Source organism: Trichosurus vulpecula, chromosome 1, assembly GCF_011100635.1.
Source record: "Trichosurus vulpecula isolate mTriVul1 chromosome 1, mTriVul1.pri, whole genome shotgun sequence".
In the NCBI taxonomy this organism is placed as follows: domain Eukaryota; kingdom Metazoa; phylum Chordata; class Mammalia; order Diprotodontia; family Phalangeridae; genus Trichosurus; species Trichosurus vulpecula.
This window is the reverse complement of record NC_050573.1, coordinates 79,943,030-79,956,074: the sequence shown is the minus strand read 5'-3', so window position 1 is coordinate 79,956,074 and position 13,045 is coordinate 79,943,030. Positions and strand designations below refer to the sequence as shown.

The following is a 13,045-nucleotide window of genomic DNA, read 5'->3' as shown; positions in this document are numbered from 1 at the left end:
TCTGATAAAGGCCTCATTTCTAAAATATACAGGGAACTGAGCCAAATATATAGGAATGCAAGTCATTCCCCAATTGAGAAATGGTCAAAGGATATGAACAGGCAGTTTTCAGAGGAAGAAATGAAAGATATCTACAGGCATTTGAAAAAATGCTTGAAATCACTACTGATTAGAGAAATACAAATCAAAACAACTCTTAGATACCACATCTTTCCTGTCAGATTGGCTAAAATAACAAAACAGGAAAATGATAAATGCTGGAGAGGATGTGGGAAGACTGGAACATTGTTACATTGCTGGTGGAGTTGTGAACTGATCCAGCCATTTTGGAGAGCAATTTGGAACTATGTCCAAAGGGCTATAAAAATGTTCATACCTTTGATCCAGCAATACCACTTCTAGGGTTGTATCCCAAAGAGATTACGCAAGTGGGAAAAGGACCCATATGTACAAAAATACTTATAGTGGCTCTTTTTGTGGTAGCTAAGAACTGGAAATCAAGGGGATCCCCATCAATTGGGGAATGGCTGAACAAGCTGTGGTATATGAAGGTAACAGAATACTATTGTGCTATAAGAAATGGGGATGATACGGACTTCATAACAACCTGGAAAAACCTACACATAATGCTGAGGGAGCGGAGCAGAGCCAGGAGAACATTATACACAACTACGGATATATGGATTCTGTGAGGACTAACCCTGACAGACTTTGCTCTTCTTAGCAACACGAGGTGCAGCGACAACTCCAAAGGACTCACGATGGAGAATGCTATCTACATCCAGAGAAAGAACTATGAAGTATGAACGCAGATTGGCGCACACTTCATGCTTGCCTTCCCCCCCCCACCTTTTTTTTTTCTCTCTTTGGGTTTTTTTAGTTCTGTTTCCTCTTTCTCATGATTCATTCCATTGGTCATAATTCTTCTCCACAATTTGACTAGTGTGTAAATTAATTCAATGCGAAGTTATACGTGGAAGTAATATGGGATTCCATGCCGTCTCAGGGCAGGGGGAGGGAGGGAAAAAATCTGGAACTCAAAATTATGTAGAACTGAGTCATGTAAATTAAAAATAAAAATAAATTTAAAAAAAACAGAGAACATTATACTCCAAAAAAAAAAAGCTGCTAACACTCCAGGACCTGTGTATGAATGCATGCTGGCTCCTTGACTAATCTAGTAAGCATCTAGATCTAGGTAAGCCAGAGTGGTCACTGCATGAAGGGCTGGTGGTGTGATACTGACAATGACCAGATACTCAAGTAACTTGCTATTTCACCTTTCAATGGCATTTCTAGTCAGATCATTGAGATTTTTAAATGTATGTGATTGCCACTAAAGACCAGAAATCCAGGGATATTACAGTCACCCAGAAGCATCCTTTCTTGCCTCACTCATGTCCCAGATGTGTTAGTCCCAGTAATGTTTGGCTTCTTTCCCCCTAGAATCTCCAAGTTAGAAGGGGTATCATAAGCCATCTAGTCTAATCCATGCCCAAACAGGAATCCTGATTGAAACAGCTGCAATATAGTGGTTTTCCAGGTTCTGCTGGAAGACCTCCACTGAGACAAAGACCATCACATCATGGGGCAGTTAGTTCTGCTATGGGACAGTTTGGAGGGCTAAGAGTTTTTCTAATTTTCACATCAAACTAGAATCTGCCTCTTTTTCTTCTGCCCATTTACTTATCCCTAATTATGCTTTCTCAGGAAAAGGCAGAACGCATCTAATTTATCTTCCATGTGGTTATCTTTCAAATACATGCAGCTTTTCCATTCTCAGATAGCTAGATTCAGAAATGTTTGTTTCCAAAGAACTGATCAGAGACTAAGAAGGAAGAAAACCAGAACCTCTGCGTGGGCTAACCTCAGGGCTAAGGTTTATGTTCTCTAGCACTGCCTCCTCTATTCTCCCAGTCCCTCTAGAGACAGAGAGGATGATCCCAAGGTCAAGGAGCTCCCTCCTAAGGACCTATCATGGGACAAGAGTGACAGAAGTATGTTTGTGAATGAGGTAGTAGTGCCAGTCTCTCACAGCATTCACTCCAACTTGTGGGTTTTTGCTCCACGTGCTCCAGTAATTGCATTGTTGTGTTTGCTGAAGTCACACAGTGACAGGTAGCTCAACATAAACCCTGGGAGTAGTTCCAACTGGCAAGACTGCACAGGAACTTAAAGAAGACACATACAGCTCTGTAGAAATAATAGATGAGATTAAATCAAAGAATTAGAACTAGAAGAGACCTTAGAGGTCATCTAGCCCAATCCCCTTATGGTACCTGTAACCTGGGTTTCAAAACTGGAGCATTTTGCATAAGAATCTTCTAATTGATAGAAAGAATGAGTCAACACTGACTTCTGGCATGAGGGGTAGAACTGCCATGAGAGCTTTGGAAAGGAGAGAGATTTTCCATCCCTACTTTAATAGAGACACACACAAGCACCTCCAGACCCTTAAGGAGCCAAAAGAGACCTATTTTCTTTTTGGGAGAGAAGAAGGAGAGTCCTTAACATGCCCCTCATTTCCAGCTTACCTCCCAAGAGATTTCAAGAAATTTCCCCATGGGTGAGATTGCATCCATTCCTTTGGGTGATGGGGACCTCAGCTGATTCCCACCTAAAGAATTTATTCATTTATATTCTAGGTATGTGCTACTGTGTAAAATTGAAATTTATGCTTGCTTTGCACTTAGATAAATATTCACAATTTGTGATAGTCTTTTGCTTAACTGGTATTTGGCAGTAAGGAGTTAAGCCTACAGGTAGACGCTTTGGGTATCCTCACCTTTCAAGGGATAGTGACCAGGGGAGCCCAGCAGCTTTATCACTTCTTAACCTAATCAGAATTATCTGGGGAAGCAGGGGGAGACAGATATGATCTTGGTCTAGTAGCTCCCTCTTAGAGAAGAACTGAGTAGCAGGCCTTCTTACCCCTTTTGCTCCCTTCCAGGCAGGAATCAAAGTTTCCCTAGGAATAAGGTGGGTAAGATTCCAGAGATATCTATCCCCATGAAAAATAGTTAAACAACCTTTCTGGACATAAATTTTTTACATGGGTCATATACCGCCTCCCCCCCCCCCCCCACACACACACATACTGATGAGGAAACTGAGGCCCAGAGAGGGGAAGTGACTTCCTTGTCACACATGCAATAAGTGTGAGATTTGAAGTCAGATCCCCTATGGTAGGAGCAATATCTAGGAGGGACCCTGCCATGTGGGCTGGGCTGTTTTTTTCTAAGGCTCTACAACATACAGATGAGGCAACCTTTTCCATAAATGGCACTGAGGTGGTCATAGGAATTAAGGTTCGAATCACTGATATGACTTCCAAGGTACAAAAACCTGCTCATAAGCTGTTAGGAGCTCCTCCCTTAGACCTAACTGTCACACTAGCATGACAGAGTTGGTCCCAACTGAAGCAATCCTTGCAGAATATAGTTCCCATACTATGGTGAAATGGACCTCCTTTTCCTAACTTCCAGATGTTCTATGAATGGTTCCCATTTCTTTCTAATCTTTCACCTGAACTACCAGACTAGACTGAGTCACACCACCTTCTTCAAGAGGCCTTTTCCCACACCAAACCACCCCACCCCACCCTTAGCAACTAGTGCCTCCCTCTGAAGTTATTTCCCATTTCCAATAGATAGATTGGGATATATTGTATTTTACAGTTGTCTTACCCATTACAATGTGAGTTACTTGAGGTTAGGAACAGTTTTTGCTTTCTTTGTATTCCCAGTATTTTGCATAGTGCCTAGCATATAGTCAATGCTTAATAAATACTTGTTGGCATGACTTCACCTAGTCTACAACATCCCCTGGATGCTAACCCAGTCCTCCTCTAACTATACCATGTTAACACATTAATAGAAGATGCAGAAATACAACAGAGACAATAGCAATAATACTAGCTAGAATTATTAGAATACTTTTCAAGAAATTATCAAGGAAAACTGCCTTGATGTTCTAGAAGTAGAAGGGAAAATAGAAATGGCAAAAATCCACTGATCACTTCCTGAAAGAGATCCCAAAATGAAAGCTCCCAGGAATATTATAGCCAAATGCCAGAGCTCCCATGTCAAGGAGAAAGTATTGCAAGCATCCAGAAAGAAACAATTCAAATATCATGGAGCCACAATCATGATAACACAAGATTTAACAACTTCTACATTAAAGGATAAGGGGGCTTGGAATATGATATTCTGGCAGACAAAGGATCTAATTATAGTCAAGAATCACATACCCAGCAAAACAGAGTATAATTCTTCTTGGGGGGGGGGGGAGAATGGACATTCAATAAAATAGAGGACTTTCAACCATTCTTGATGAAAAGACTAGAGCTGAATAGAAAATTTGACTTTCAAATACAAGACTCAGGGGCAGCATAAAAAGGTAAACAGAAAATGGAAATCATAAGGGACTTAATAAAGTTAAACTGTTGACATTCTTACATGGGAAAATGATTCTTGTAACTTGTAAGAAGTTTCTCATTATCAGGGTAGTTATAAGAAGTATATATAGACAGAAGGCACAGGTGGGAGTTGAATATAAAGGAATGATATCTAAAAAATAAAAGGGGTGAGAGAGAGGAATGTATTGGGGAAAAGAGAAAGAGAGAGGTAGAATGGGGTAAATGATCTCACATAAAAGAGTTAAGAAAAAGCTTTTACAGTGGAGGGAAAGAGTGGGGAGATGAAGAGGAGTGAGTGAACCTTATTCTCATCAGAATTGGATCAAAGCAGGAATAACATATACACTCAATTGGATGTAGAGATCTATCTTATCCTACAAGAAAGTAGGAGAAGAGGAGGATAAGAGAAGGGGAGATTATAGAAAGGAAGGCACATTGGGGGAGAGGGTAGTCAGAAGCAAAACACTTTTGAGGAGGGACAAGGTGAAAGGAAAGACAGAATAGAATAAGAAGGGAATAGGATGGAGGGAAATAGAGTTAGCAATAGTAAGTATGAAAAAAATTTTGAAGCATGTTTCTCTGATAAAGACCTCATTTCTCAAACATATAGGAAGCTGAGTCAAACTGATAAAAGTAAGATGCATTCCCCAACTGATAAATTATCAAAAGATATGAACAGTTTTCAGATGAAGTAATCAAAGTTATCTATAACCATATGAAAAAATGGTCTAACTCAATATTGATTGGAGAAATGCAAATTAAAGCAATTCTGAGATATTACCTCATACCTAAGATTGACTAATAAGACAGAAAAGGAAAATGACCAATTTAGGAGGGGAGGTGGCGAAAATGCAGTATTAATGCAGTGTTGGTGGAGTTATGAACTGGCCCAACTGTTCTGTAGAGCAACTTGTAACTATGCCCAAAAAGCTATAAAACCATGCATACCATTTGACCTAGAAATACCACTACTAAATCTTATCCCAAAAGAGATAAACAAAAAGAAAAATCCTCTATATGTACAAAAATATTTACAGCAGCTCTTTTCTGGTGGCAAAGAGTTGGACATTGAAGAGATGCCCATTAATTGGGGAATGACTGAACAAGTTATGGCATGTGATTATGATTTAACACTATTGTTGTATAAGAAATGATGAGCAAGATACTCTCAGAAAAACCTGGAAATACTTACATGAGCTGATGCAAACTAAAATGTACTGTGTACAAAGTAACTGTGATGTGTAATGATCTATTGTCAATGACTTACCTATTCTCAGCAATACATGATCCAAGAAAGTTCTGAAAGACCTATGATGAAAAATCTTATTTATCTGCAGAGAAAGAAATGATGGCGGCTGAATACAGGTAGAAACGTACCTTTTTAAACTTTATTTTTCTAGAGTTTTTTGTCTATATTTTCTTTCACAGCATGATTATTATGGAAATATTTTGCATGCTTACACAAGTAAAACCTATGTTGAATTGCTTGCCTTTTCAATGAGAGAGGGGGATAAAGAGGGAAGGGAGAGAATTTAGAAATGAAAGTTTCAAAAATGAATGTTTAAAATTGTTTATATAGTCATTCCCCAACTGATAAATGAGCAAAGGATATGAATAAGTAGTTATTAGATGAAGAAATTAAAGCTATCTATAGTCAGATAAAATGCTCTAAATCAGTATTGATTAGAGAAATGCAAAGCAAAACAACTCCAAGGTACCACCTCACACCTATTAGATTATCCAAAATGACAAAACAGGAAAATGGTAGGTGTCGGAAAAGATGTGGGAAAATTGGAACACTAATGCATTGTTGGTGGAGTTGTGAACTGATCCAACCATTCTGGAGGGCAATTTGGAACTATGCCCAAGGAGCTATAAAAATGTGCATACTCTGTGACCCAGCAATACCACTTTTAGCTCTATATCCCAAAGAGATTATAAAAATGAGAAAAAGAATCACATATATAAAAATATTATAGCAGCTCTTTTTGTGTCAGCCAATAATTTGGAAATTGAGGGGATGCCCATCAATTGGGGAATGGCTGAACAAGTTGTGGTGTATGAATATAATGGAATATTCTTGTTCCATAAGAAATGATGAACAGGCAGACTTCAGAAAAACTTGGAAAAAGTTACATTTCTCATTTCTGATGCTGAGTGAAGTGAGTAGAACCAGTAGAACAGTGTACACAGTAACAGCAACATTGCATAATGACCAATTTTGGTAGACTTAGTTCTTCTCAGCAATGTAAGGATCTAAGACAGCTTGAAAAGACTCATGATGAAAAATGCTATCTACATCCAGAAAAAGAACTATGGAGTCTGAATACAGATCAAAGCACAGTATTTGCTCCCCACCTTTTTTGTTTGTTTCTTCATTCTCATAGTTCCCTCCCATTGGTTCTAATTCTTCTTTACAACATGACTAATGTGAAAGTATGTTTAATATGAATGTATGTGTAGAACCTATATCAGATTTCATGCCATCTTGGAGAGGGGAAAGGAGAGAGAGGAGGAGAAAATTTAGAAATCAAAATCTTTTGGAAGTGAATGTTGAAAACTAAAAATCTATTAGTTAATTAATTAGTTTTAAAAATTATACATTGGCGAAAAATTAAAACACTAAATAAAAAAATCAAAAGAGGGAAAAGAACAATCCTTGGAGGCAGGGGCTACTATGATCTTTATTAAGTGACTTGCCTGTGGTGACACAGCTAAGTGTCTAATAAATTCAGAATTGAACTCAGACTTTCCTGACTCCAAGTGCAGTACTCTATCGCCTTTGTTACCTAACTGCCTCAGTCATCCTTGACCTTTCCTTTTCCCTCATCCTCCATATGTAATCAAAGACTTCAGTGACTGTCGATGGCCTTTATTTTAATTTCTTGAGAATTGTAGTAGCAGTTAGATTTGAAGATCTTTCCCACCCCATTAATAGGCCATGTGACCTCCTTACAGGACAGGAAGCCTAAGACCTATGTGGTGGGAGGAACTTCCTGACAGGAAAAGGAAGTTATGTCACAGGAAATACAGAGAGAGAGAAAGATGATATGGCTGCTAATGGTTGCTAATGGCCACCCTCATGATGGTTAGAACTGAACAGGTTGACTTAGCTGTACTGTGAGTTTGTTTTGGGGAAGACCCCAGCAGAGGGTTGGAGACGTTTTGGGATGGCAAGTCTCCAGGTTGTTATATTGTACATGGAATGTTTTACTGCTGTGGTTGACTGGATAAATGGCTTGTGGGATATGGTTCTCTGGTGTCTGAATAAATGATTTATTTCTTCTACCTTCTGTGTGGAGAGTCTCGTATACTTTGTGATACAGAACTACATAGGTATTTTGACAATTATCATCTACATTGTTATGATTGCCTTACTATTTCAAGAATGTGTCTCCCCATCTTACCCAGACTGGGAGTGCAATGGCTAGTCACAGGTCTGAGTCCACAACTAATTGACAGGGGAGCTTTGACCAGTTCCATTTCTGACCTGGGCCAGGTCACCTTTCCTTAGGTAGCCATACTGATTTCAGACTTAGTGTAATGACATCTTATCAGGTTGGCACAGAGCAATGAATAAATTAATTCCAGAACTGAGCTCAATCAATCCACCAGCCTCAGCCTTCCCAGTAACAGGGAGTGTAGGTGTATACCACCACACCCCACCCTCCCCCTTGGCTTTAAAATAAAATACCAATTCCTCATCTCAGTATTTAAATCTCTCCACTATATTGCTCTATCCTACCTTCTAGACTTGTCTCACATTGTTCTCTTTCGTGCATTCTTCATTCTTACTAAACTGGCATACTGGCTGGTCTCTGAATTCAGTGTTCTATTTATCACAACTATGGCTTTACCCAAACTCTTTGCTCTGCCTGGAATACACTTCATCCTCACCTCTACTTCATACAAACCTTATCTTCTTTCAAAGATCAATTCATGTCCTACAGGGAAATCTTTCCTGATCCCCCTCATGGTTAATGCTCTCTCCTTCCTTTGGTTATCTTATACAGACTTTTATGCATAAAGATATATATGGAATAGTATGGAAGTTTCTTGGGGGCAGAATCTGTTTTTCATTTTTGTTTTTGTGATTCTATACCTGTATCTTGAGTGTAGGAAGTGTTTAATAAACTCTGGCTTACTGAACTGAAATAAGATAACACAGGCACACAAATAAGTGAATCAAAATTAATTTCAGAAGGCTGATGAAAGGTTCATTTCTCAAATACAAAAATAACCGAGTCAAATTTATAAAAACAAGAGTCATCTCCCAACTAATGAATGGTCAAAGGATATGAACAGGCAGTTTCAGATGAAATAATCAAAGCTATTTATAGTCATAGGAAAAAATATTGTAAATCATTATTGATTAGAGAAATGCAAATTAAAACAACTCTGAGGTACCACTCCCTCACCTATCAGATTAGCTAATATGATAGAAAAGGAAAATTACAAATGTTGGAGGGGATGTGGGAAAATTGAGACACTAATGTATTGTTGGTGGAGTTATAAACTTATTCAACCATACTGGAAAGCAATTTGGGCTACAAAGTCCAAGAATATCCTTTGACCTAGCAACACCACTATAATGTCTATATTTCAAAGAGATTCAAAAAGGAAAAGGACATATATGTACAAAAATTTTTATACCAGCTTTTTGTGGTGGCAAAGAATTGAAAATTGAGGTGATGCCCACTATCAACTGGGGAATGGTTGAACAAGCTGTGGTATATGATTGTGCTGGAATACCATTGTACTATAGGAAATGATGAGCAGAATACTCTCAGAAAAACCAAGAATTCCATGAATTGATGCAAAGTGAAATGAACAGAACCAGGAGAACATTGTATATAGTAATAGCAATATTGTACAATGATCAACAGTGAATGACTTAGCTATTCTCAGCAACACAATGATCCAAGACAATTCTGAAGGACTTACAATGAAAAATGCTATCCATCTCCAGAGGAACAACTGATGGATTATAAATGCAGATTGAAGTATACTTTTTATTTCCTTTATTTTTCTTGGTTTTTTAATCTCTGTTTTCTTTCACAACATTATTAATATGGAAATGTTTTTCATGATTGCACATATATAACTTATATCAAATTGCTCATCTTCTCAATGAGGGAGGGAGTGAAGGAAGGGAGGAAGGTAAAGAATTTGGAACTCAGGGGCAGCTAGGTGGCACAGTGAGTAGAGCACCAGCCCTGGAGTCAGGAGGACCTGAGTTCAAATCTGGCCTCTGACACTTGATGCACATACTAGCTGTGTGACCTTGGGCAAGTCACTTAACCCTAATTGCCCTGCCTTCCCCCCTCCAAAAAGAAGACTTAAAAAAGAATTTGGAACTCGATATTTTAAAAAGCAAGACCAGATGGGAGGGCATTGTAATAGTCCAGGTGAGTCATGGGAACCTAGACTAAAGTGATGATTTTGGAAATGAAGAGAATGTGGGAATGGAGTGCTAAATAATATCCCTTTGTGCAAGGTCCTCATTATTCACACTCCCCTCCATACTATTGCTGAATCTCTGGTCATCATGAGAGGACAATTTCCAATCCCAGAGTTCCATGGTCCACTTACAGGAGAGAATTCCTTCTTCAGAATGAAATAGTTACAGGAAAGTAATATAGAATATACAGAAGAGAGCATCATTGGAAAGACAATTGTTAGTTTGGAGATAGGCACAGTCGGGGTGGGCTGAAGTGGTCAGTAAAGTCCGGCCAGAGTAAATGAGACTTAAGTTGAGCCTTGAAGATGCAATGGTAGATGGGGGGAGGAAGGTAGCAGTTAGGAGGACATCCAAGAGCTGTGGGAATATCCACAAATGGGTTTGGGGATAGTGAATTATCCCATTGTGCTGGAGCTGAGAGTACCTACAGAGGACTTTTAAATGGTGACCTATGGAATTTAGTCCTTCTCTTATAGGAGCTGTTGAAGATTTTTGAGCAGTGAGTAAAGTGAATAACCTAGGCCTTAGGGATTTTGGTTTGGCGACCTGCCTATTTATTTTTTTTTGCTCATCAAATTCCGATTTGAATCCCTCTTTATCCCTTCTCATCAGATGTAATGTCCCTTCCCCTTCCCTCCAGCCACCCAAGGGACTTCTTTCAAATCATCAGATCATAGGTGGTAGTTAGTGCAGCAGGGAAGGTACTAGAGCTGGGCTGTGGAGTCAAGAAAGAAGCAGCTGATACGAATAGCCCTGAAGAAGGCACCAACCTCTCTTCCACACCACGGCTTCCTGAAGCTAACAGGAAGGCTGGGAGGAGCAGTTTTCACATATGGCATGTGCAGAATGGGACAATCCTTGGCAGAGGGATAGAAGATTGACAGAAGAGCCTTGTGGGACCTCAGTGCCCCGGAGAAGTACATCTGCAGGGGTCAACTGTTGCATGGCTTCTCTCCTTGAGCTCTTCCTTGCTACAATGTATTCCCCTTCATCTGAATCTACACAGTATGCTGGACTACAGAGCTCTCCAAGTTCTGAAGCACAGAGAGCCCCAAAAGGACTTGTTGGTGACAAAATTGTAACACAAGTTTAAAGAAGACTGCAGACTTGACAGCACTTTTGGAGCCTTTCCCATTCTCAGACCCAAATTAGAGGTTGAAAGAACTTGAAAAGGAGGATTCCTGAGATCATATAGGCCAGCAAATGATCAATGCATTGTCTAGAGCTGGCCTAAGAGACCTCAGGTACAGTGGAAGGGGCAGAGGGCCTGTAGAAAGGAGGTTCAGGAGCAGACTTGAGTCTCTACTGCTTAAGTTTGGTAACTCCAGGCAAACCTCTTCCCTCATGTGAAGCAGCTTCTTCGTTTGTAAAATGGATATATACTTTATAATTCTACCTCCTATCTCAGAAAGTAATAATGTGGGAAAGGCTTTCTGAGGGCAGGAACCAATCAATTCTTTCTGGATTCTTTCAGGCTAAGACGTTGAGCTCTGCAGGGGGCAGAGATGGTTAGTTCTTCTGCCTCCCCAGGCTGTGAGGTCCCCTGAATGGAACCTGGGCTTGCTTTTTCTGCTTATCCCCACAGTTGAACCAATCCCAGCCAGGTGCATGGCACAGAGTACTTCTCTCACAGCAGGACTTCAGCCTGAATTCTACCTGCTCCCAGTCACTTATTGTTTTCCCAGGAATCAGCACTGGCATTCTGGTCCCAAAAGGTGTGAGTACTTGGCACCCTGAGATTGTAGAAATGGTTGGAATCACAAGAGTGCAGAGGAACAGTGGAGGTTGGGAGAAAAGCCCTGCCTCTTACTTTAGCACACACACATAATCTATTTCTTCCCTTCTCTATAATACATACACACATGTGCACATACAAACACACACTGAGCCTTCCTCTTCACCTCTCGGAACACCCATAACACACATAGAGAACCTGTTTCTCCCTTTCCTGAGAGAGAGACAGAGAGAGAGAGAGAGAGAGAGAGAGACAGAGAGAGAGACAGAGAGAGAGACAGAGAGAGAGCGCACTACACAGCAGAGTAGTAGCATCTGGGGCTGAAATCCCAGGTTTGTGTCAAGGCCTCTGCCTGGGCCCCAGCAGAGTGAGTCTGTGGTGAGTCTGGCACAGTAGTATTTGCCTGAGTCCCCCTTTCGCAGCTGGCGCAAGGTCAAGGAGACAGTTTGGGCCTCATTGTTCCTGGTGATGGAAGCTCTGCCCTGAAATTTGGGGCTGTACTCTTTGTTACTTCCAGTTTTGGGGCTGATGCTGGCCACGAGCTCCTTGTGGCTATCAGTTGGGCTCCAATGCCAAGACATGGCATAGTCCTTGAAGTTAAAGCCAGAGGCCCTGCAGGTCAGGGTCACAGACTGGCCCTCAGTCGTCACTCTTCCTCCTGTCTCTACTAGCCGAACCTGGGCCCAGGAACCTGCAATTGACACATACCAAGGAGATTAAGTCCTATACAAAGCCTCTACAGGAAGGGAAGCTTAGGGACCATGGCAGAGACACCTGGCTGCTAAGTAGTGGTACCAATCCCAACCCAGGTTGTCAGGGAGAGGAGGCCAAGCAACTGGAAGAAGGAGAAGCTAAGCTTCAAGGCCCATAAGACCAGCAGAGAGAGAACAGGGAGGAGATAGGAATAGAGGTATCAGAAGCTAATTAGAAACTCAGCCCCATACAGTGGGTGAGGAAGAGGAGAGAAGCAGTGTGGACAGGACAGATACCTGGGAGAATGAAGAGGAGCAGCCCCAGGAGGTAGATCCTGGAAAGAGGGGTGAGTGTCCTGGCAGACATGCTGCTGAGCCTGGCAGGATTCTCTAGGCAGGATAGAGTTACAACTGTGGTCCAGGGTCAGTAATATCTGCATAAATAGGAGTTCTGCCCAAAAGGAAGTGTATTTAAGAAGGCAGCTGAGAGCAATGGGGTCTGCCCATCCCCCACCCTGGGGTGGTTAGGAAAGGGTGGAGCACAAGGCAGACAGATGTAAGCCAGGGCAGGAGAAAGGAGTTAGCACAGAATAACTGTGACTGCAGGGCTAATTTCTAACCCTACTGGCATTTTAAAAATCACCTTTAGTTTTATATGGGGTTTGCAGCAAGTGTCCTGAAGTATAAGGGTGCTTGGGACATAGATCAGCGTCTTGAAATGAATGCCATAGCTATGGTCC

The 13,045-nt window shown here is 40.8% G+C and overlaps 1 gene segment (V, D, J or C); it reads right to left on the bottom strand.

Annotated features, from left to right (window-relative positions):
- Positions 1 to 11,387: 11,387 nt before the first annotated feature.
- LOC118833597 lies at positions 11,388 to 12,767 on the bottom strand. The segment is given in 3 exon segments: positions 11,388 to 11,611; positions 12,017 to 12,304; positions 12,603 to 12,767. Coding segments are annotated over 3 exon segments (582 nt in total).
- Between the last annotated feature and the right edge of the window lie 278 nt (positions 12,768 to 13,045).